The sequence below is a fragment of the Rhea americana genome, unplaced genomic scaffold (genome assembly GCF_003343005.1).
Source record: "Rhea americana isolate MKP2758 unplaced genomic scaffold, rheAme1 scaffold_402, whole genome shotgun sequence".
Lineage (NCBI taxonomy): Eukaryota > Metazoa > Chordata > Aves > Rheiformes > Rheidae > Rhea > Rhea americana.
In genome coordinates, this window is record NW_028186538.1 from 12208 (window position 1) to 32896 (window position 20689).

Consider the following 20689-nt stretch of genomic DNA (forward strand, 5'->3'; position numbering starts at 1 on the left):
AAGGTTTAAGAGAATGAAATTCAATGGTGCCCAGTGACAGGACAAGAGGTAACGGGCACAAACTGAAACACAGGAAGTTTCATCTGAATATGAGGAAAAACTTCTTTACTGTGATGGTGACAGAGAGCTGGAAGAGGTTGCCCAGAGAGGTTGTGGAGTCTCCTTTTCTGGAGATGATCAAAACCTGCCTGGACGCAGTCCTATGCAACAACATGTTCTAGGTCGTGACCCTGCTTTAGGGGGTTGGACTAAATGATCTCCAGAGGTCCCTTCCCACCTCAACTGTTCTGTCATTCTGTGAAATCACTGAAAGCATGAAATCTACTTGTTGAGTGATAGGGGAACCTGTGGTTCGAGAAGCTGGTGTGATTGCTTTTTACAGTAAGACTATGATAAAGTATGACTGTGACTGGACATGGCTGTAGGTGACAGGGCATCTCATTGTGACAAGGTATCTCAGGGAGGCTTCTTCCAAAGGGCCTCTCAATTTTGACTCAGATAGACAATAATGTTTTGGTATTCTGTAGATTCAAACACCTTCATATCCTTTTTTTGCTTGAAGACTAAAGGAAAATGTCAAGTAAACGTAGGAGAGCTTTCCATGGGAACTTGTATTACCAAGAAAGGGGAGGAAAAAAAAAATGATTACAGGTAAGTTTCATACCTAGCAAGTATCCAAAAGCTCATAAGGTAGTTTCTGTATAAAATAAATTTGCCCCGCTCCTTACATAACAAAATTGGCTGTGTTATCCTCATTAACCTTGCAGATAGTAACCAGAAAATGAAACTGCTGTGCTATCAGAATAAATGTTTGAAGATGGGTTAAATGCTGTTTTAGAGGTAGAAATGGAGGGTAGAAATAAAGGCTTGCTTAATACGGAGAGTTAATGGATTGAGTTCAGTGGGAGAATATGTTGCAGCTTGTGCTATTCAACATAATCATAAATGAATCAGAAAATGAACTGAATACTGAGGTGATACAGTTTGCTGCTGATGAGAAGATATTTAAATTAATAAAAACAATGGCCAGCTGCAAGACTGTGAGAAGATTTCAGTGTTGAACAGCCTGGCAGTGAAACAGCAGAGGAGATTGAACACACACAACTGAAAAATCATACCCATTTAGGTGGGGGAATAGTCTGTCTTTATAGACATAAGGGTGAGCACTGAAGGAGCTTCTTAGCTTCAGGAACAAGATTTTGGAGTTAGGATAGTTCTGTGAGTACGTTAGCTCAGTACTCAGTAATAGTCAAAAACAGCATAAACAAGTTACTAGGAATTATTAGGGGAAGAAAAACTAATTGGAAAAAAAAATCATAATACTATTGTTCATCTGTAACTTGATTATTTTGTGTGGATCTGAAAAAGGCATTATGAAACTGGAAAATTTACAAAGAAATGAAACTGGAAATAATTAGAAATAATACAAAATGACTTCTATACAAAAAAATGACAAGGATATAGGATAGCAGCCTTTGACTTCTTATGCTAGAGTGTCTAATGTCTGTGTTTTTCTAAACTGCTAGTGCATTGGATAGAAATTAGAAGACTTCAGAAGAGTTTTAGATAATCATGGCTGAAAGTACTTAACAACATCTGGATGTTTGCCATGGAGAAATAACTTGTCAGTGTTTGCTTAGTTTCAGTATTTACAAAGGAAATGCAATATGAAAAAATATTGTGACGGATGTTGTTAAATTTTTCTGATTTCAGGAACTGATATTGCTGCTGGAGAGGAGGTTGCAATTAAGTTGGAATGTGTGAAGACCAAACATCCTCAGCTCCACATCGAAAGTAAAATCTACAAAATGATGCAGGGTGGAGGCAAGCAAATTCTTTTCCTTTCTAAGAGACTTGGTTGTTTTTATGTTTTTGATTTTATCTTCCATCTTTAAGTATTTAATAGCTAAGATCTCCTTTGGAAAATTATGAGGAAGTGGAGAAGGTGATAGGGTAGGTGCAGTATAGGGTAGCAATTTCCAAACTATGGCTAGCAAACCTCGTGTTATTCTGTAATATCCTCTAAAAATGCTTAGGGCCTCAGAATATTAAAAAGTGAAAACCTGGACCAATATAGAGCAAAGTTTGGTCTTGCGTGGCAGTATGTTGCTTGGTTAGTGGTATTTCTCATGGATCAGTGAAAGCAGGTAACCACTGGTGTTGAGAATTTAACCTAGCTTCCTTGATATAGTAGCACAAATTCTAAGCTTAGTAAATTCGTGCTAATTCTTGTTAAATTCTCTACTATTGTTACTTAGTTAAAAGTATTTCCTTGCTGTAGGAATTCTAACATGTAGTGGCATTAATAGTAGAGAGCATAAATGAAGCAGTTTCATAGCTCGTGCATGGTACTCTGCTAGGATAACTTGCTTAATGGTTTTAGAATTCTGCAAATGTAAAACTCCAGTGCAGTTTTGGGACATAAATTCAGTATAGTTAATTTTTTTGCTTTTATTGTGTAATCTGTGGAATTCTTTCTGGGAAATGTTATACTTTGCATAAAGGCTGCATTTCACACTATATCTCAAATACAAAATGTGGTAAGTGTATATCTAAAAATAGACGGTAATGTATATTTGCAAATTTGCAGAATTAGGGTTGTTCAGTTATCTTTCAATTCCTGCCTTTCCTCAGTTAGTTACTGTCTGGGTGTAACCTGGCTAACCTTAATAGAATAAAATACTTCCTTTATAGGCTTGCTGAAGCCAGGATGGTGGGTTGCTTCTGCTGATGAACACTGTGCAGAGGCAGGTGATAAAGCAAAGTAACCACACAAGTAGGGTTTCCCTATGAAGGGAATTCAGGAAAATTTAATTTATACTAAATAAAAATATAAATTAAAATTAATTGTACTATTTCACTTCCAAATTACATAAAAATAACTCACAATAAAGTTATTTGAAATTTTGAGTGAGAATATCTACACAGGTGTAATTCGAAATATTTGAACAATTGTACAGTTTTATGTGAAATAATGTTCCTGAGTTTCTCCGTATAGCAGAGCTATCTCTGGCTATGTCAAACTGGGTATATAGCAGTATAGCATGTCTCATAAATGGTGCTACTTCAGTAGAGATTCACCACACAGCAAATAAATCAGAACTGGAAGAAAGGCAGTAATATGAAGCAAAGGGGAAAAATCTTTCCAAATTCAGAGGGAAGAGAGAGGTATTTTACAGTGATCTTGTAGGCTTTGAAAGTATGTCTTTATTTTCAGACTTCCAGTTTGCTCCTTATTGACATCTTGGGTACTGCATGACTGTTACTATTTATAAAATATATATAAAGTTCAAATCCAACAAAATCACTAAATGCTTTCAAGTGTTTAGTTGGATCGTCACAAGCTAAGCACAAAGACTGTGAGGTTTCTGTGAAAGAGAAAAAAGCTATTTTAGATCTCTCTTGCTATATTTTTTTGTATTAGTCCTTCTATGAAGTTATCAGACTTTTAATTTCAGAAAGGCTGAAGGTAGCACAAAATATTAAGCTTCGGTAGAGATACTAAAATACAAACATTCACAGTAATGACCCTCTTAGAATCAGTGTTGTGAGCCTTGAAGATTTGTATGTGAGACCTATATAAATCCAAAAAATAAAAAAGATACTGAATACACTGTTTTCTTTGTTCCAGTGGGTATTCCCACAATTAAGTGGTGTGGAGCTGAAGGGGATTATAATGTAATGGTGATGGAGTTGTTGGGACCAAGTCTTGAAGATCTCTTCAATTTTTGCTCAAGGAAATTTAGCCTCAAGACAGTTCTCTTACTTGCTGACCAAATGGTAGGAAACTGCTTTGGTGTTCTTGTTAATGAAGTATGTTGGGCATATTCACATTTCGTAAGAGAGATCACAACCAATTGTATTCTCTCTTTGGTAATTTAGAGATGAATAGGGTGTATTATATTAGAATAAAGGCTCAAAATTAGTTTTGCTTCTGTAAACATACAGTTTGTCATCAAAAGTAGTTACAAAGTCCTAATTTGATTTTAAAACCTGGACCTGAGCCACTTGCAAATAGGTATTACACTGCTCAAATGCAAGCAAATTTCCACCAAGAATATATTTTAGAAACAAAAGTGGAATAGACACAGGGAAAAACTAGAGAGAAGGTTTATCTATAGTCTTAAATTATATTCTCTTAATGCCTCTATGTTTTACAATAAAAAATTTCATTGCCTGTTTTATTAATAAGATCATGTTTCTAGTGCTTTTTAAGAAAAATGTGTATGCCTAGCCTCTCAGTTGTTTTCATCCTCTGTATCCAGATTAGTCGAATTGAATATATTCACTCTAAGAACTTCATCCACCGAGACGTGAAGCCAGATAACTTCTTAATGGGCCTGGGAAAGAAGGGCAATCTTGTCTACATAATAGACTTTGGATTAGCGAAGAAGTATCGAGATGCTCGAACTCACCAACATATCCCGTATCGTGAAAATAAAAACTTGACGGGAACTGCTCGTTACGCATCCATCAATACTCATCTTGGAATTGGTGAGTTAGAGAATTCAATAAATAGAAAATTTAGTGTCAGTTTAGTTTAGATGTTGATAACTTTAGCAGCCAAATGTTGCTTTATGGAGGCATAGCAGACCATCTCTATTCCTGATGCTAACAGTGCAGTATGCTTAGGCTTGTGTTGGTGGGGAGGGAGTCAGTGAAGTTGTAATTCCACAGAATTAGCACATTTTTAATAACTGCAAGGGTCATAGGCTTTTTCTAGTATTGGATGAGTTTAACATGGATGTACTAGTTTTCAGCAATCTGTTGTATTTTTAAGGGGTTTTATGACATTATTGTACAGTTTTGTGTTTTTTCCAGTAGAAAATGAAACCTAATGAGTCTACTTTTTTATGCTGTTGTAGAGCAATCTCGCAGAGATGACTTGGAGTCCTTGGGCTATGTTCTGATGTATTTTAACCTGGGCTCCCTCCCCTGGCAGGGACTAAAAGCAGCAACAAAGAGGCAGAAATATGAACGTATCAGTGAAAAGAAAATGTCTACACCCATTGAGGTTTTATGTAAAGGATATCCTTGTAAGTTTCTCTTTTTGTGACACTGGCTGCAGATGTTTATTTGTTAGTGTTATTGCTTTTTTGTTTACACTAAATTCTAATGCCTGTATCAGAATGCTGTGTTTGAAGCATGTAATTTACTAGTCTTTCTGACTTGTCTTAGTGCGTGGGCATGTCCATAATAGAGATACTGTGCTTTCAAGACTGGAATCTTTGTCTTCCTAGATCATTTCTACTTATCCTCTCTGTTAAGTATTTAATGTGCAATCATTGCCATGCCTTTGAGACTGAAGGTTAGCTCAGTGTATCTGATCTACACTATGTTATGCATGTACGCATATGTGCTGCCTGGTTAACTGCTACAGCCAAAGAGCTTTTTGAGGAACATATGTTTCTTCATATGTGTGGGTGCTGTTTCATGGATGATGAGGATTGTATGGCTAAGCTCACCTGTAACCTGTTGCAGCTGTTTCATCTAGTAATTGTCATGCTTGGTTCATCTGGTTTGGTTGGTTGGTGGCCAACATCTGTTAGAAGCGTAAGAAACTCTCCTATATCCTAGTGTGATCCCTCAAAGCCAGTCTTTTCCTCAATTTGGTATTGTTCTCATGTTAATAATTAGACAGTTTTTGAGCCATGCAAAATGATACTTAAATATACTTTAAAACTTGTTACCATTAACTACTATTAGAGAATATTGTTTTCCCTCTGGAAAAATTCTCTACTCTTTCCGCACTCTTGGCCTCAACAGTTACTAATGATAATGAGAACCATAATTGTTATTATGGTTGTATGAAAACTTGTTTTCTATGATCTATTTCAAATGTCACTTCATTTACGTTCCTTTACACTCGTTAACATTTCTGTCCTCTGGAGTTTGCAGAGAGGGAAAAGTAATCAATTTTTCCTGCATTATTTGTTAGAATTTCTTATTTAACATAAAGTTGTCAGTGTAATCTTTCAGCTCAAAAAGCTGACATTTGAACTCAAAAGCTGACATTTTGATACTAATGTTAAGTCTCATGCATTGCATTCACAAACATATTCTGGTTTGATTGTGTAGCTAATATTTTGTAAGCCATGTAAAAATAAGTGTTCAGAATATTGGAAATCTAAACTTGCAACATGACTTACTTGTGATATTGTCCATGTTCTGTTCCTCTTCCTTCCTTCCTGTCCCTTGTTAGCTGTTAAGTAACAGAAATGAATCTTCACGTGACTTTACAGCAAAAAGGCTGTAAAGTCCATGTCCTGAGAGAAATTCAGTTTAAATACTCTCAGAACAGAAAAGGCAAAAAAACCCCTCTATTTCCATTGCTGCAACTACAGTTTTAAACTTGTCTCCCCTCTGTCTCCTCAAACCCTAACATTCAGTCTCCTTTCCAGTTGACAAGTGGGATCTTTGCCTGCTCTGCAATAGACATATAATACCTTTTCCTGGGTGTACTTTGGTAGATGGGGTATAGTATTGCCTTCACTAGGTACCAAGTATTTGGTTTCTACTGTCTTTTTCTGAGTTTGAGAGGTTCTCTGTTCTTATGGCTCAGAATTATAAAAAGCAAATGTGAAGCTGGAGGAAAAAAACAGGCTTTTTCTTATTACAGCTGAATTTGCTACGTATTTGAATTTCTGCCGTTCTTTGCGTTTTGACGACAAACCAGACTATTCCTATCTAAGGCAATTATTCAGAAACCTCTTCCACCGACAAGGATTCTCCTATGACTATGTGTTTGACTGGAACATGCTCAAATTTGTGAGTAGCTGACAGCTTACTAGAATAAATTTTCTTAATTTTTTTTTATTACATTGTCAGTTTGAGTTTTAACCGATATGTTTTATCTCTTCCCCTGGAAGCTTTATTGTCTAGGAAAAAAGATCAGGAAATGCAGGAGTTGCAGGAGCCATGAGATGGGGTTGAATGGCAGCTAAGCTGCAGTTACAATGTTCTAAATGTATAAGGCTTTTGAGGTATTTCTGTCAGGGTAGTGACCAGGTTAGGTTGCTGAATTACTATTTTCTTCCATCTTGATCTTCAGCACCAGTCTACTATGAAACTGTCACAAGCTGTCCGGCTGCCAAAATAGCGAGCTTGTACATTACATTTTGAAGACTATTCCAACAGATGTATGAACTGAATTTATGACAGTTTTAAAGAAAATTCACCAAAAATTAATGCCCTAGCAAATTGCACTTAACAGTTTTTAATTTTCAGTATCTATCAGACTATATAGCTTTAAGTTCAGTACTCCAAGTTGTTCACTAGTCTCAACCCACAGGGTGCAAGCAGAGCTGCTGAAGATGCTGAACGTGAAAGGAGAGAACGAGAGGAAAGATTAAGACATACACGAAATCCAGCTGTTCGTGGTTTACCTTCTACTGCTTCTGGCAGGCTGAGGGGAACGCAAGATGTAGCTCCACCTACTCCTCTTACCCCAGCTTCACATGCTGGTAAGTGAGCAAATACCAGGATAGATGCACCTTGCAGAATACGCTAATTTGCAGTTTGTTCTTGGTAATTGAAATCAGGAATTAGAATTAGGATACCTGACTGGCATTTGTCTTTAGGGTATTTTTTGTTGTTGTTGTTGTTATTTGTTTGGGCTTTTTTAAACAAATCGAAGGTAATTGTACCCGTTGCCTGCCAGTTGCTACTTACAGATTTCTGTGGATGTAGAACAAAGCCCCTAATTTCTCTGGTTTTGGCTCTGTGGAAGCCATATAAGCAAACAGCAAGAGTTCAGGAGTTTTTGAACGATTATGGTTTAATTCCTTTTCACATTATCAGAATACTAACGGAGTTTTTCTCACAGCCAACACCTCTCCTCGGCCAGTGTCTGGTATAGAACGAGAAAGGAAAGTGAGTATGCGATTGCATCGTGGTGCCCCAGTCAATATCTCATCATCTGACTTAACAGGCCGACAAGATACCTCTCGCATGTCAACTTCACAGGTAAAAAAGATTTTTGTGTAATGCAAAAATGAGGGTGATTTGATTGGGTTAATTTACTAAAAGAGCATATCAGCTAACTGATGAGATTTCATATTGATTTTTCAGACAATATTGGTTCATATAAATGTTTGAAGTTTTACTTGAATGTTTGTAATTTGGCTGTAGGCTACTATAAAAATTCTTGTACCTTGGCAGTGATAATCCTAAAAGCTGAGAGTAAAGAAAAATCTTTTGTGTACGGGACAATGCAAAATCCTAGGGATACAGATTTTTTTTGTTGTTGTTTTGTTTACAATTGTAGTGTTTAGCTTCTTTGATTATTGAATTTCTCGTATCAGTTATCAGTGAGGAAGTAGAGCAAGTTGGAGTCAGTTATGAGTTATGTTCCCAAATCAATGCAATGGATAATATCGGTACAGACTAGAAAAGAGAGAATTCATAAAGAATAGAAAGGTAAAGCAGTGAAGAAATACTGTAGTGCAGTACAGTAATTCAAAGCAGGTAAGCCACATTCACAGATGATTGAAAGGTCACAGAAGGCTCAGTTGAACAAGGGTGGCAGGAGGTTGAATGATACAGTGATTCATAGCTGTAGCCTGCACTGAAATCATCCGCATTGGCCCCTGTGACTTTCTAAAAAGTTTTTTAGGAAAGCTTCTTTTTAGTACCAACTAGCAATATTTAAATATATTTTTAACTCTCTGTGCCCTATCCGAAACATTCCTTTGTCAGATCTTTCGCACAGGCTTGTCCTAAGTAGCCAGTCAGCGGATTTTGTGCTGCTTGGCTTCAGTCTTACCTGCAAAATAGGGAATCTCTTGTTCTAAAGATAGACTGCAACATTAATGTGAGAGGAGTATGTTATGAGGACAGGTGTGGTTGCCCCTAGGTTTCATCATTGTTACTCAGTGCTGTGCTGGACATCTAAACACACGATTTTTACCGTGGACTCACGTTATTCCTTGTTGATAAACATATTGTACTGATTTAAAAAAAAAAAAGAAAGAAAAAAAAAAGAAAAGAAAGAAACAGAATTCAGTTCCTTTGGCTTCTTCATTTCTTTGGCAGAATTAATTATTTGGGATTATACGTGTTCTTGTACATTAAATCGTAGTGCTAGAAGGAGAACTCTTTTAGATGGAGGGCAGATGGATGTATTTAATGAAGACTGATGTCACAGGGCTTTTTTGCAAATGGGTGTTACATTCTGGCCTGAACTGCAAATGAGAAAGAGATAAGACAATGAAAACACAATGGAATCAGGAAAAAATGTCAATCTGGAATTCAGTTTTACTAAGAATAATAGAAAGCCTGCCAGAGGGGATTCATTTACCAAAGCAATAAAAAGATGATAAATACCTGTGTGTCATAAAAGTTTTTTTTAATCAAACTCAAAATGCATTTAAGAAGGAAATGTGTTTCCCTCATCTGTATAACAGGAGAAGAAACAGCACAGCATAGTATTTTATAGAATGAGAAATTCGAAACAGTGGAAGAATGTCTGTGTGTACAATGAATGATGAGCAGCATCGTCTGATTAAGACCAATTTTGCCTCACTTCAGCCTGCACCATAATACTTATGTATTAACTGAAGCAGAAATTTGAGGGACTTTAGCTCTAGAACCTACAAATCCTCTGTCTTATGACATCCAGTTTGCATAGTAAATAAACAGCATGATATGATTTCATTTCCTTCTAAATATTAAGTTAGAAAACTAGAACTGCAGCTGTTATTTTCTTCCTGCGGCTTATATAAGAAGAGATAAAACTTTTAAAACATCTGTAACACTACTTCAGTGCTTTTAGGCATATCCACATCAAAGGTGTCTGAGTATAGGAGAAGATGCTGTGTGTCCATTTAGAAATCTGTGAATGTTCCTGTTTTTGCCTGACAGTTAGGGTCTTGAACTTTACAATGTCAGAGATCTGAGGGAGAACAGTGCTAATTTGGATTTCTAACAATTTAACCCCACCAACTTAAAAACCTAGGGCTGTAGTTTGCGTATGTTTTAAGCTCACAGAGTTTCTGGAAAAGCAAGCTCTCTCTTGCATCAGTATCACCATTCATACAAACAGATGCTGAACTGGATTGGAGAATTAATTCTCCTGTAACAAAAGCAGAGTGGGATTTTTTGTGGAGTAGCTTTCAGGTGGATGAATTCTGTTTCACCATGTAGCTGCACAAATGTTTGTGCTGGCGTGAAGGATGGATAGTGCAGGAGGAAATACAGTGGGCAAGCAGAGGAGACAGGTGAGGCTGTCTCTCTTGGCTTTGGTGGCAGTTTTTGCCCGCTTAAAATGTTCATTGAATTGTAGTTCATGCCACTAAAAAAATCTCAGGTTGAAATAATTTATGGCTAAGGTTTATGAGGAGTATGAAAATGCATAGGTTGTAAGTGGGCATAGCTGTGTTTTAATTATACCACATACTAAAGTATGAGGTGAAATACTGGTTTTAAGTTTCTGTGAAGCTCGAGTCTAGTTATGGGCTCCCTATTATAAGAGAGATCTGGACATACAGGGGGGAGTCCAGCAAAGGGCTGTTAAAATGGTTGTGGGGTTGGAACATGTGACATACATGGAAAAGTTAAGAGGGTGGGGATTGTTTAAGTCTAGAAAAAGGCAGGCTCAGGGGGATTTTATCAATGTGTAAAATACCTGATAGGAGGATGTAGAGAAGATGGAGCCAAATTCTTCTTAGTGGTGCCTGGAGAACAGACAAGAGGCACAAACTGAAATACAAGAAATTCTGTTACATAAGACATAACGGTGAGGGTGGTCAGGAAGTAGAACAGGTTGCCCAGAGAGATTGTGGAGTCTCCTTCTCTGAAGATACTGAAAACCTGACTGGAGAATGCTCTGATCAACCTGCTCTAGTTGACCTTGCTTTGAGCAGGGGGGTTGATCTCCAGAGGCACTTTGCAACCTTAAATATTCTGTTATTCGGAGTTCTCTTTGAGATACTCAAGTATAAAGATGTTTCCTTGGTGAAATGTGCACACTCGAGGTTCGTCTCTGGCATTCTGAGCAAATTTCAGGTAGTTTGTCTCTGTTACCAGTCAGATGAAAGCAAGTAGTTAGTGGAATAACTGAAATAAGTACAATAATACTCGGTTATGCTRGGAGAATCAATTACATTGAGTATGCTTTATAAATTTTTACTATACAGCTGATGTTTAGTTCAGTGTACACTTGACATTTTTTCTAAATTTTATAAAGTATGGGTAATCCAGGTAGGTTTGCAGATAGACTTTCTATTTAATTTGTAAAATGGGAATATTCTGGGTTTGTGTAGGAATGTTTTTCTAAGTAGTCTGTGAATATCCACATTCATGGCATGTGCCAGCACTCCTGCCTGGACTAATGGCGTGTTTCCCTACCTACCCTTTGACACTCTGCTCCACGTATGGGATCACTCAGTCGGCTTCCTTACTATTACAATAGCAGACTCATCAGGATCTTCTCTGGGTTGTTGGAATTTATCTTTCATCTTCTGTTGATTTCTTTAGTTCTTATCAAGCTAGTGAACAGCTGTTGGTCTTCACTCGTACAGTGGTTGAACAGCAACGTGCGGTCGTAATAAAATTTAAATGTCTTCGCAGAGACCTCAGGCTTAGAAGGCATGAGAGTTATACTTAGATTTTTTTATCTTATAAAACTTGCCTTTGGGCCCATTAGAGAAAATTCACTTTTCAGTTTTCACTTATTCTATAGCAGACTAGATGATAGATTTAATTGCGTGTTTCAATAGCTTAGGCTGTTACTATCTTCATAAAGTAATTCTTCCATAGTCAAAATTTATCCTGAGACATTTACCAGGTTAGAAATTAAGGCCATGGTTTACTGTGTATCTTTAGCCCTTATTCGTAGTCAGAAGAACCTAAAGTACCCAATTTGCATGGCAAGGTCATTAAGGAGAAATCCGTTTGGCTAGATCTAAAGAATGTAGAAAATTGTCTATACCACTTCTTATCGGGAATACAACTGTTCATCCATGTCCATCCCAAGCGTGCCAGTTTCCTTTCCAAGTCTTAAGTAAACACTAGCACTTAAGTAAGAAATTCTACTGTTCCTTTTTCATTTAACTCTGATGCATAGATCTATGGATATCTTATGTTAAGAACTAGATTTGTTATTTATAAATTGATTAATTAGACTTGGTATTGTATTGGATGCCTTCATTTGGTAAGGCAACACTGCCACTATAGTCTTCTCCTCTCATCATCCAGAGGAAGGACTACTGCTTATCAAACTTTGGACAGTGGAAATGTATAGAGAGTACTTAAAGAAATAATGAAAGCTACTCACCTGAAATTAGAGTTATTAAAGATGACCTCTGCACATTAACTTACTTTCTTGTTTTTTAAACCTAGTTTTGATTGGAGTTCAGATCTCTGTTACTGAAGACTTAAAGGATGGGAATGTAGATAATACAAATCAAAATACATAGAGAAATTTAACATTAAGCAGGAAAAACAGAGATTAATAATGATAGCTGAATAGATGTCTCACATTCTCCACCAACAAGACGTTGTCCACATAGTACCTAAATCATCCTCATCAGGAAGATTATCACTTTGCAACATTAAATAACAAGTAGTTTTTGGAATAACAATTAGCAGGTCTCCTAAAGGGTTCATGGAACAGTGTTTCTAGTGAAATTTTCACAGTTCTGTGACAGATATTATTCCATATTTTTTCTCAGTTATGTAAAAGTGAATATAATGGCTAAAAATCTTTGGGACGTGAGATATTGGAGTGATAAACATTGATGAGAGTTGGGCAATCATGCAAAGAAGTTGCAATTCATTAGAGAGGTGAACCCAGTCATATAAAATGTGTGATAACACAGTACTCCAAAGCCTGATTGGGATCAAGGAACGCAGACTATTGTTTTATATGCGGGAATAATATCCATGGTGAATGATGACTGAGGCGGGCTTTAGGTGTGATGATGGACAGGTTGGTGTGATGTCATAACAAAAGAGATTAGTCTCGTCCTTGAGTGTGTACAGAAGACAGTAATGGATAGAAGTAGGAAGATTATTTCATGGCATTAGTGACACTGATGCTGGAATACTACGTCTAGTTCAGTTCTCAGTATTTTAAACTATTGCAAGGCTGAAAGTAGCACAGAGAAGAGCTGTAAAAAATGTGCTTGAGAAAACACACTACAACAGAAGAATTTTGGCTTAGTGTCTTTTAGTTCATCTGAAAGATAAAATACCATCTACAGTTAGTGCGGTATTATAGAGACAAGGGTTGTACCAGGAACTTAAATTTATATGAAAAGCATGCATGAAGAACCTATTACTTAAAATCAAAAACAGTCGCATTCAAAGAAAATTGAAGCAGAAGTTAAAGTGAAGGCTGTTAGACACCGAAACAACTTCTAAGAGAAGTACAGGATTATCCATCCCCTTTCTCTTTACACCAAAACTGGATTCCTTTCTAGGTCATATATTTGAATCCAAAGGAAGCGTAAGTTACTGGTTTCAGTTCAGGGAAGTTCTGCGATCTGTGCTGGACAGAAAATGGGACCAGTTGTTAAAAGATCCTTCTGCTCCTAAGCTCCATGAATTAGTTGTTCACTGTATCTCCTTTATGTAACCACAGTCTTAAAATGTTAAGAAAGGTAGTAAAAAAGGGCGTGAGTATTCCAGTAAGCGCTACTCAGTCAGTTCTGTCAGTCCAGACTGCACAGACTGCATTCCAAAAGCATGAATGTGCAGTGATCATCCCAGAATCTAGTTACAGGTGAGTAGCCTTCACTTCCCTTCGCGTAACGTTCAGTCCTGCAAAAAACTACCTTAGTGGGGACTGCTCATGGTCTAAAGTAAGTTTTTTTTTTAAAATACTGCACAAAGAAGTATTCAAATAAGTATCTTCTGACAAGAGAAGTTTTTTAAATCCAAAACTAGCAGTGAACAACTTAAGTGTTGTGACACTTCATTTGAAAAAAGCAACGTATTTCCAATATCTCTGCATTTTTCACCCTCCCCCCCCATGAGTAAACCTATCTCCATACATTCATCTTAAGAGGCATCATACTCTGCATTGCTCTTCTGACTCTGAGATTTATCAGCTTTCTTTGAGGAGTAATTACTGTTCCTTTTAAGTATTTCTCAATATGATAGAAGTCTGAATTGTGAGCTCTTCAAAAGATATATAGTTGCAACTACAATTTTTATAGTCATCTTTACATATTTGGACAGTGGAACTGTTACAAATTGCTGTCTTTTCCCCCACCTCAGAATAGCATTCCTTTCGAACACCATGGCAAGTAAGCTGCTCGTCTCCTTTCGTTGGAAGGCAGCACTGGGTGAGTGCTTCTCATTAGACACCAAAACTTTGGATGGGGTGGGGAAAAATCTTTAGAAACATCAGTCTTTGCTTCTCCTCTTCACATAATCTCATAGTTGCACGCTGTTTCTGTGCCTTCCAATCAGACACTTGATGAAGCATTGTTTTCTTCTAAATGTAAATGTCCTTCCAAAAGTTGAGTTGTTGCTGCTGTTCCACTTGGATTCTTTAGCAGAACTGACAAAAATAGTGACTTAGGAAGTCCCTAAAATCACTCAGGCATCAAAGATAAAATAAAACAGCCAGCTCTAAATCTTAGCTGTTCTAGAATTACATGTCTTTCCAGGGATGCTCATGCAACAGTTTGTCATCCATTCAAAACCAGATCAAGCTTCAGAATCGTAAAGCCAAAATATTTTACAAAGAACTAATTAACCACATAACTCAAATGAGGCTCTATCTTGTCATGAACGGAATGTTCTACTACAGCATTATTAATTTTTCACCGTTCTATTTTTCTTCTCCATTTCTTATGAGCTGTCATGTTAAAAATATTCAGATCAATTATACGAATGAGAATAGTTTGAACATTGAGCATCTTGAAGACGGACAGATTTGGGTTTAGATGTATAAACTCCTTTCCACTGATCATTGCAGTAGAAGTTTCTGCCTTTTTGTGTGCAGTTTTCAGCATTTTAGTCCATTCTGCTTTTATCAATAGCAGGTTTCATCAGGGAAGCAGTAAGTTTCAGTTGGAATCCAAACCTTGGTATGCTGAAGGATGCTTTCTTAAATATTTCAGGAGCTTCTTCTTTGCTTTGCTTTTTATTAAAAAAAAAAAAAAAAAGGCTATGAGATTTTTCTGTACCTTTTTAAATTCCGCTGTATACTCTATCTACTACCTCACTTTCTCTATAAATCTTAAGCTTGCACTAATCCTATATCTCTAGTTGGTGAAGCATCCTGCTCTTTCTCTTTGATTTTCTCCTGCTTTTTGTGCTTGGCTGCTTGGCACAAGCTGCTTCTTAAACAGTTTATAACTTTAAATGATAGATGAACACTTTATAGCCCAATTGCCAGACCTTAATTAAAAATTAAAAGAAAAATAATACTTTGAAAAGTTCATGTATGTGAGAACTGTGGGTTCCAGTCTGCTCAGGGCTGTGTCTGCATTGCTTAACCTTTGCTATATTATATGCTTTACTATTTGTAGCTATTACAACTAGAAATTAATACTAACTTAACTACTTTGACATTTCTCACATCTTAAATTGCACTGATATGTGATTGTTTTTCACTATCATAGTGAAAGTGTTACTGAAATAGGTCAAGCTATGGAAACTTTCAGAGTGCATTTTAACACGATGTTCTATTCAAAAGCAAAAACAAAACACCATTTAAAATAATTATTTTTCACCCTCACCTTGGGATTTTTTTTTTTGGTTTTTTTTCAGCCTTAGTATTCATTGATTCTCTTTCTCCACATTAGTTTTGTTTTTATCTGGTTTGTTCTTTCTTGTGTGCATGTTTATGTCTGTTTACTTTTTCTTCAAAAACTCCCTTCTGTCTGGAAAGGTGAATTTTCCATATTAACTTCCAATAAAGGAGGAAGATAGAGGAAACTTCATGTAGCTACAGGTGGGTGTGAAACATTACRTAGTTCACTGGATTTTAGATTCACGCACTTTTTGGCAACAAATCATGTGAAAGTATGTTGAGAGCCATTTGTATGTTAACGGGAAGGACTTGTACTGATCTTATCTTGTTTTTGGCTTCGGTAGATTCCTGCTCGGGTAACTACCAGTGTTCTCCAGTCTGCTGTGCACCGATGAAAATTGTTTTGCCATGGAGGGCAGATAATGCATGGCTGATCTTCTATGTTGCCAATGGCTTTACTAGCAAAAATACCCTAAACTAGAGTGGAAACGTTACAACTGGAGTTCTCCATGTGACTTAAAAGGCACTTGGAGGAACATGGACAGACTCCAGCAGCTGCCATTACAGGACGCTTTTGCCAGAAACCCAATGACCTTAAGAGAACTTTGTAGTAACAGGGCTGGAAAAGAAAGATGGTTTACAGAGATGACCGCCTGTTATTGGATGGCCATTTCAATTCTCCCTCCACAGGCGGCAGACTTCACCCCTTTTTAGTATTCTATTGTAACTATAAATCTTTTACTTGGTTTCAGAAAGTTTTTGTATGATTTTGCTAAAATTATTGGCTTAATTCTCTGTAAAGAACTCTATTTTGCTTTTGTCTGATTTAAAAATGTAGAATATACGCAATCCTAAACTAAAGACAATGACTTGAAATTTCCTGTTTAAAAAAAAATTAGTCTGGCAGGGAACATATAAATGAATCAAAACCATCTGACTTCATTTAAACTGTTCACTTAATTGTGTGATCCCATTCTGAATGAGAAGATTTTTCTCATGAAATTTTAAAAATTTAGTTATATTTTGTTGTTTGCTGTCTTCATTCACACTTGCATTTAGCTTTCCATGTAACACAAAGGAATTTTTAATACTTGTTCTTCTGCATGATAGAAGAGGATTAAACATCCTGCAGGAGAATCTAAGAACAGTAGAGATGGAAATAATGGATTTCTTATTTGTAAAGGTTATGAAGAACAAAGTGAAAGACTGGTATTTAAGGGATTTAGAGGTAGAAAGCTTGTCTTATCTCTCTGCCATATTTGAGAAAATGGATTGTATTTCAGACTTTTTTTTTTTTTTTTCTGGGTAAGGTCTTGTTTCTTGTACTCTGAGGCTGGTTAGTTTGGAGGGAATTGCAAGTGGAAAATGAATGTTGCCAGAGAGTCTCCAGAGAATTGGTATGTTTGCTTTAGCATCTGCATGTTCAGAAAATTTTGATTCTGGCCTTCTGTTTCAAGCCAAGACTCAAAAAGGGATTCTAAAGAAAGTATTCTTGCTGTGAAATCCTGAGAACTGTCAAAACTCAGGTATGTACCATCTTTGATTCTTAATCGTAATCAACCTGGTATTTCTAGAATCCTTAGCCATTAACTAGGAATAAATGACACAGCTTGCTTAGGCTGTCCAAAAATTTTGCAGGTGTTATGGCAAATGTCCTTCTTCAGGAATATAGGAGAATCTTTGTATTGTTTATTACTGTAAAAAGTCTCATAAAGTAATAATAGATATTTTGTCCTCATAGTAATTGGAACAGTATCAGAAGTACTGTTTATACTAATATCACTGAAGTAATAGGAAGTTCCGTGCTGGAACTGCAGGTACATAAACAGCTTTTGTTTGAAAAGTTAGCTATTTCAAGAAACTCTTCCTTGCTTGAAAACAAATTATTTAATGGTTTATTGACCTTCAAAGTTTTATTAAAAGTAATATTTATTGTTCAAAAGTTTGCAAATTCTTCCCTCCCTCAAAAATCTACATATTAAGTATTAGTCACTTTTCTTTAGAGGTTTTCAGAACATTAACTACTCACTTGTGTGTACTCTGGGTCTGACTGGGGAAAACTGTGTTTGGGAGAGTATAGTGGAAAAGCGTAAGAGTTTGATCCATAGGTAAGTTTGCATAACAGAATTATTTCCTGAGTTACTGTAAACTTCAGTATTTTAGGCATGTGCACTACCATTTGAACAGTTCTACACTTCACTGTGCTTTCCTTGTAAGTATCTGTGGTTAATATGTACTGTTAGAGGGACTTTCAAAGGCAGCCTCTTTATTCCCTCTGTATCTGGAACATTAGATTGCTGTACTAAAAAATTGACTGCAGATTTCTAGACTTGTACTCAGTTGTGGGCAATTTTTGTCCTTCATAATAGTTAAATTCCATCATGTGGAAAATAGTTAGACTGTCTGTATAAACCTGTGTATTGGAAATGGAAGCTCAGAGCACTTCATTTGTACTACCACTGTATTTGTGTACTTTAACAATTGTGTAAATACATTCATAATGACTTCTACTCTTCCTTGGTGTAACTTACTTACTCACGATGACTCCTTACTCTTTCCTTGGTGTAATTTTGTTTACCTTTTTAATGGGTTTCTGTACACATAAAGAACATTCTCAATTACAAGCACTTGAAGAAATTGTGTTAATACTAAACATTTCACTGAAGGATTTTGGTAGTCACAGTCAGAATACAGCAGGTAGGGTACACAAGGGAAAAAGAAGGTATTCATTGCTTGTTTCACAGAAAGCAAGTCTTTTTTTCTTTAAAAGTTTTTATTTGTTTGGATATTGCTTCTGTTCTGGAAGTCTTTTTTGCAAAGACTTTGTTTTACCAGGCAAGATATTGTATTGCTGGGAAGCTGGCAAGAGGAGAATACTTAACTTTACCTGCAMTGCCCTGTGTAATGAAAGTCTTTGCTTTTGGCACGTAATCCACAAAAGTCTATTCAAAATCTGAGCACAGATAGGCCTTCAGGAGCCCTTTAGGTCTCTAATTACAGGTCTTTAAAAGGTGAAGGTTTATTAATTTATCCCCATAGTTTTCATTCAAAATTGACTATGTTCTTTAATGCAGACAATATCACCTGTGCTGCGGTTGTACATAACCCTGGTATCTGAGTCTCTGAATTCTTTGTGATACAAGTACCTTAAAAATAGTTGACAATAAATCCTGTACTTTTAAGAGATATACCAAAGTAAACGGATTTAGAGAGTCTGTGCATTCCATGTGTTAACTTCATGAAAGTATTTAAAATCTCCCATGGAGGAAGCCATGTTGAACTTAGAGGCTTCTCATTCTTCATTCTCAAGTAGAGAAAGGTATCATCGGCACAACTGTTTGTTATCTTGCTTTCCCTGCACTCCAGGCCTCAGAATGGCAGCTCCTCCATTGAAACTGTCAAAGGTAGCACTTTCAGAAGTAGAATTTCCCAATAAGAATCTTTACAGTGAAATTAGGGATTTATGGGTACAGCACTGGGTGGAGTGTTTGGGTTCATTTCAAGAATAATCCTTTTCTTTCTGTAAGAGAATGAAAATCCCTGGAAATAAAAAAGATATTTTTTGTTCTTCTTTTAACTTGGGTTTACAAAAGCACCTTCTTTTAACATCTAACAGTACTCACTTTGTGTAGACAAAATACTGAGCGAAAAAATGAACACTGATGGTTTTTTTAATAGTACTGAGACATACAGTCAGAAATCTACTGTGAACTTAATCCTGCAACAACAAAATAGTTTCTAAAATTCACAGGATGAGACAAGCTAGTAAAAAGAAGTTTTTGCTGTTAAATTCAATACTGTTCATTATTAAGAACAGTCCTTATCCCTGTGGTTCATTCAAGTACCTTTTACTAGCATTATATGTATATTGTCTGCATGTAAGTGATTGTATGAACCTAGGTACCATTTGCATTATTCAATAAGACTAATATGTTTCAGTTCTTTTGACCAAACAATTGCATATTGCAAGCAGAGGTACAACAGAAAATTGAGATGAGTTCTATACCTATGACCCACACAATCTTAAAAAAAAAAAAAGAGAAAGAGAGAATGTTTTAAAAGAACACTTTAAAAAGTGTTCTTTGTTAATCTAATTTGTGGGAAAATTCCTGACTCAAAATACATGAATGAGATCCAGTTCTGAGAAATATAAGCACAATGGACAAATGGGAACACGGAGAAAAGAGATTTTGTCTATATCATCTTAAAGCATTAAGCTTTAATTCCGATTGTTTACCATGTCTCTTTCCTGTGACCAATCCAGGATACGTCAGGGTAAATAAAAGAATTCATCTGGAACATTATGAACTGTGAGGAAAGTGTCTAGTCCTAACCCCACAACCAGCCAAAACATTCGGTTTAGTTACAGACCTTATCTTGAATCAGAGCTGCAAGTATCCTGGTATTTCCCATAATCCCAAACAGTAGAGGATTATTTTTTCTCACTGCTAAGAAATTGTATTTTATCAGTAGGTTTGTCTGACATTTAATTGTTAATCATTGAATCCTATGCCACATTTTTCAGTAAGACTGAAAAGTCTTCTATTATTTAAGACATTTTAAATATTAAAATCTAGATGTGCTTCTTTATTGACTTCAGAGTTTTCCAGTGAAAGCCTTTAACTTTTGAGACAGCAGTAGAGAGAAGAGTCAGACTATCTTCATTTTTTTACTGCTCCAAAGCATTCATCTAGGGGTAGTGAGAAAATTGCCAGCTGGAATGTTGCTGAGATGATGAAGCAGGTATTGAGATTGGTCCAAGAACAAACAGCTTGTAGAAAGAGGTAAGTAGCTTTTCACTCCGTCTACCTCCTAGCTTTCCGTTCCTCCTCAGACAAATGCAGGACTGCTGATCTTACATATTGTGCCACTAACAAGAGATGTTTAAGAGCCCTGAATTATACAGTAGATGCACGTTTTTCCTACTGGCCCAAAGACAAGCTCTATTACAAGAAAGCTGAGAAAGCCATCAAGATATATATT

At 36.4% G+C, this 20689-nt stretch overlaps 1 protein-coding gene across 16 annotated transcripts in view; it reads left to right on the forward strand.

The window, feature by feature from the left end:
- Nucleotides 1-20689, forward strand: part of CSNK1D (casein kinase 1 delta) — a 42115-nt gene that overhangs the window by 3974 nt on the left and 17452 nt on the right. For 3 of the 16 annotated variants that reach the window (XM_085314362.1, XM_085314364.1, XM_085314363.1), the window contains exons 2-9: nucleotides 1714-1824; nucleotides 3632-3780; nucleotides 4266-4494; nucleotides 4866-5036; nucleotides 6620-6768; nucleotides 7292-7463; nucleotides 7826-7965; nucleotides 20390-20490. In XM_085314362.1, the coding sequence (XP_085170488.1) occupies nucleotides 1714-1824; nucleotides 3632-3780; nucleotides 4266-4494; nucleotides 4866-5036; nucleotides 6620-6768; nucleotides 7292-7463; nucleotides 7826-7965; nucleotides 20390-20490 (1222 nt within the window). The other 13 variants (XM_085314367.1, XM_085314377.1, XR_014896984.1 and 10 more) reach the window with 12 other exon arrangements.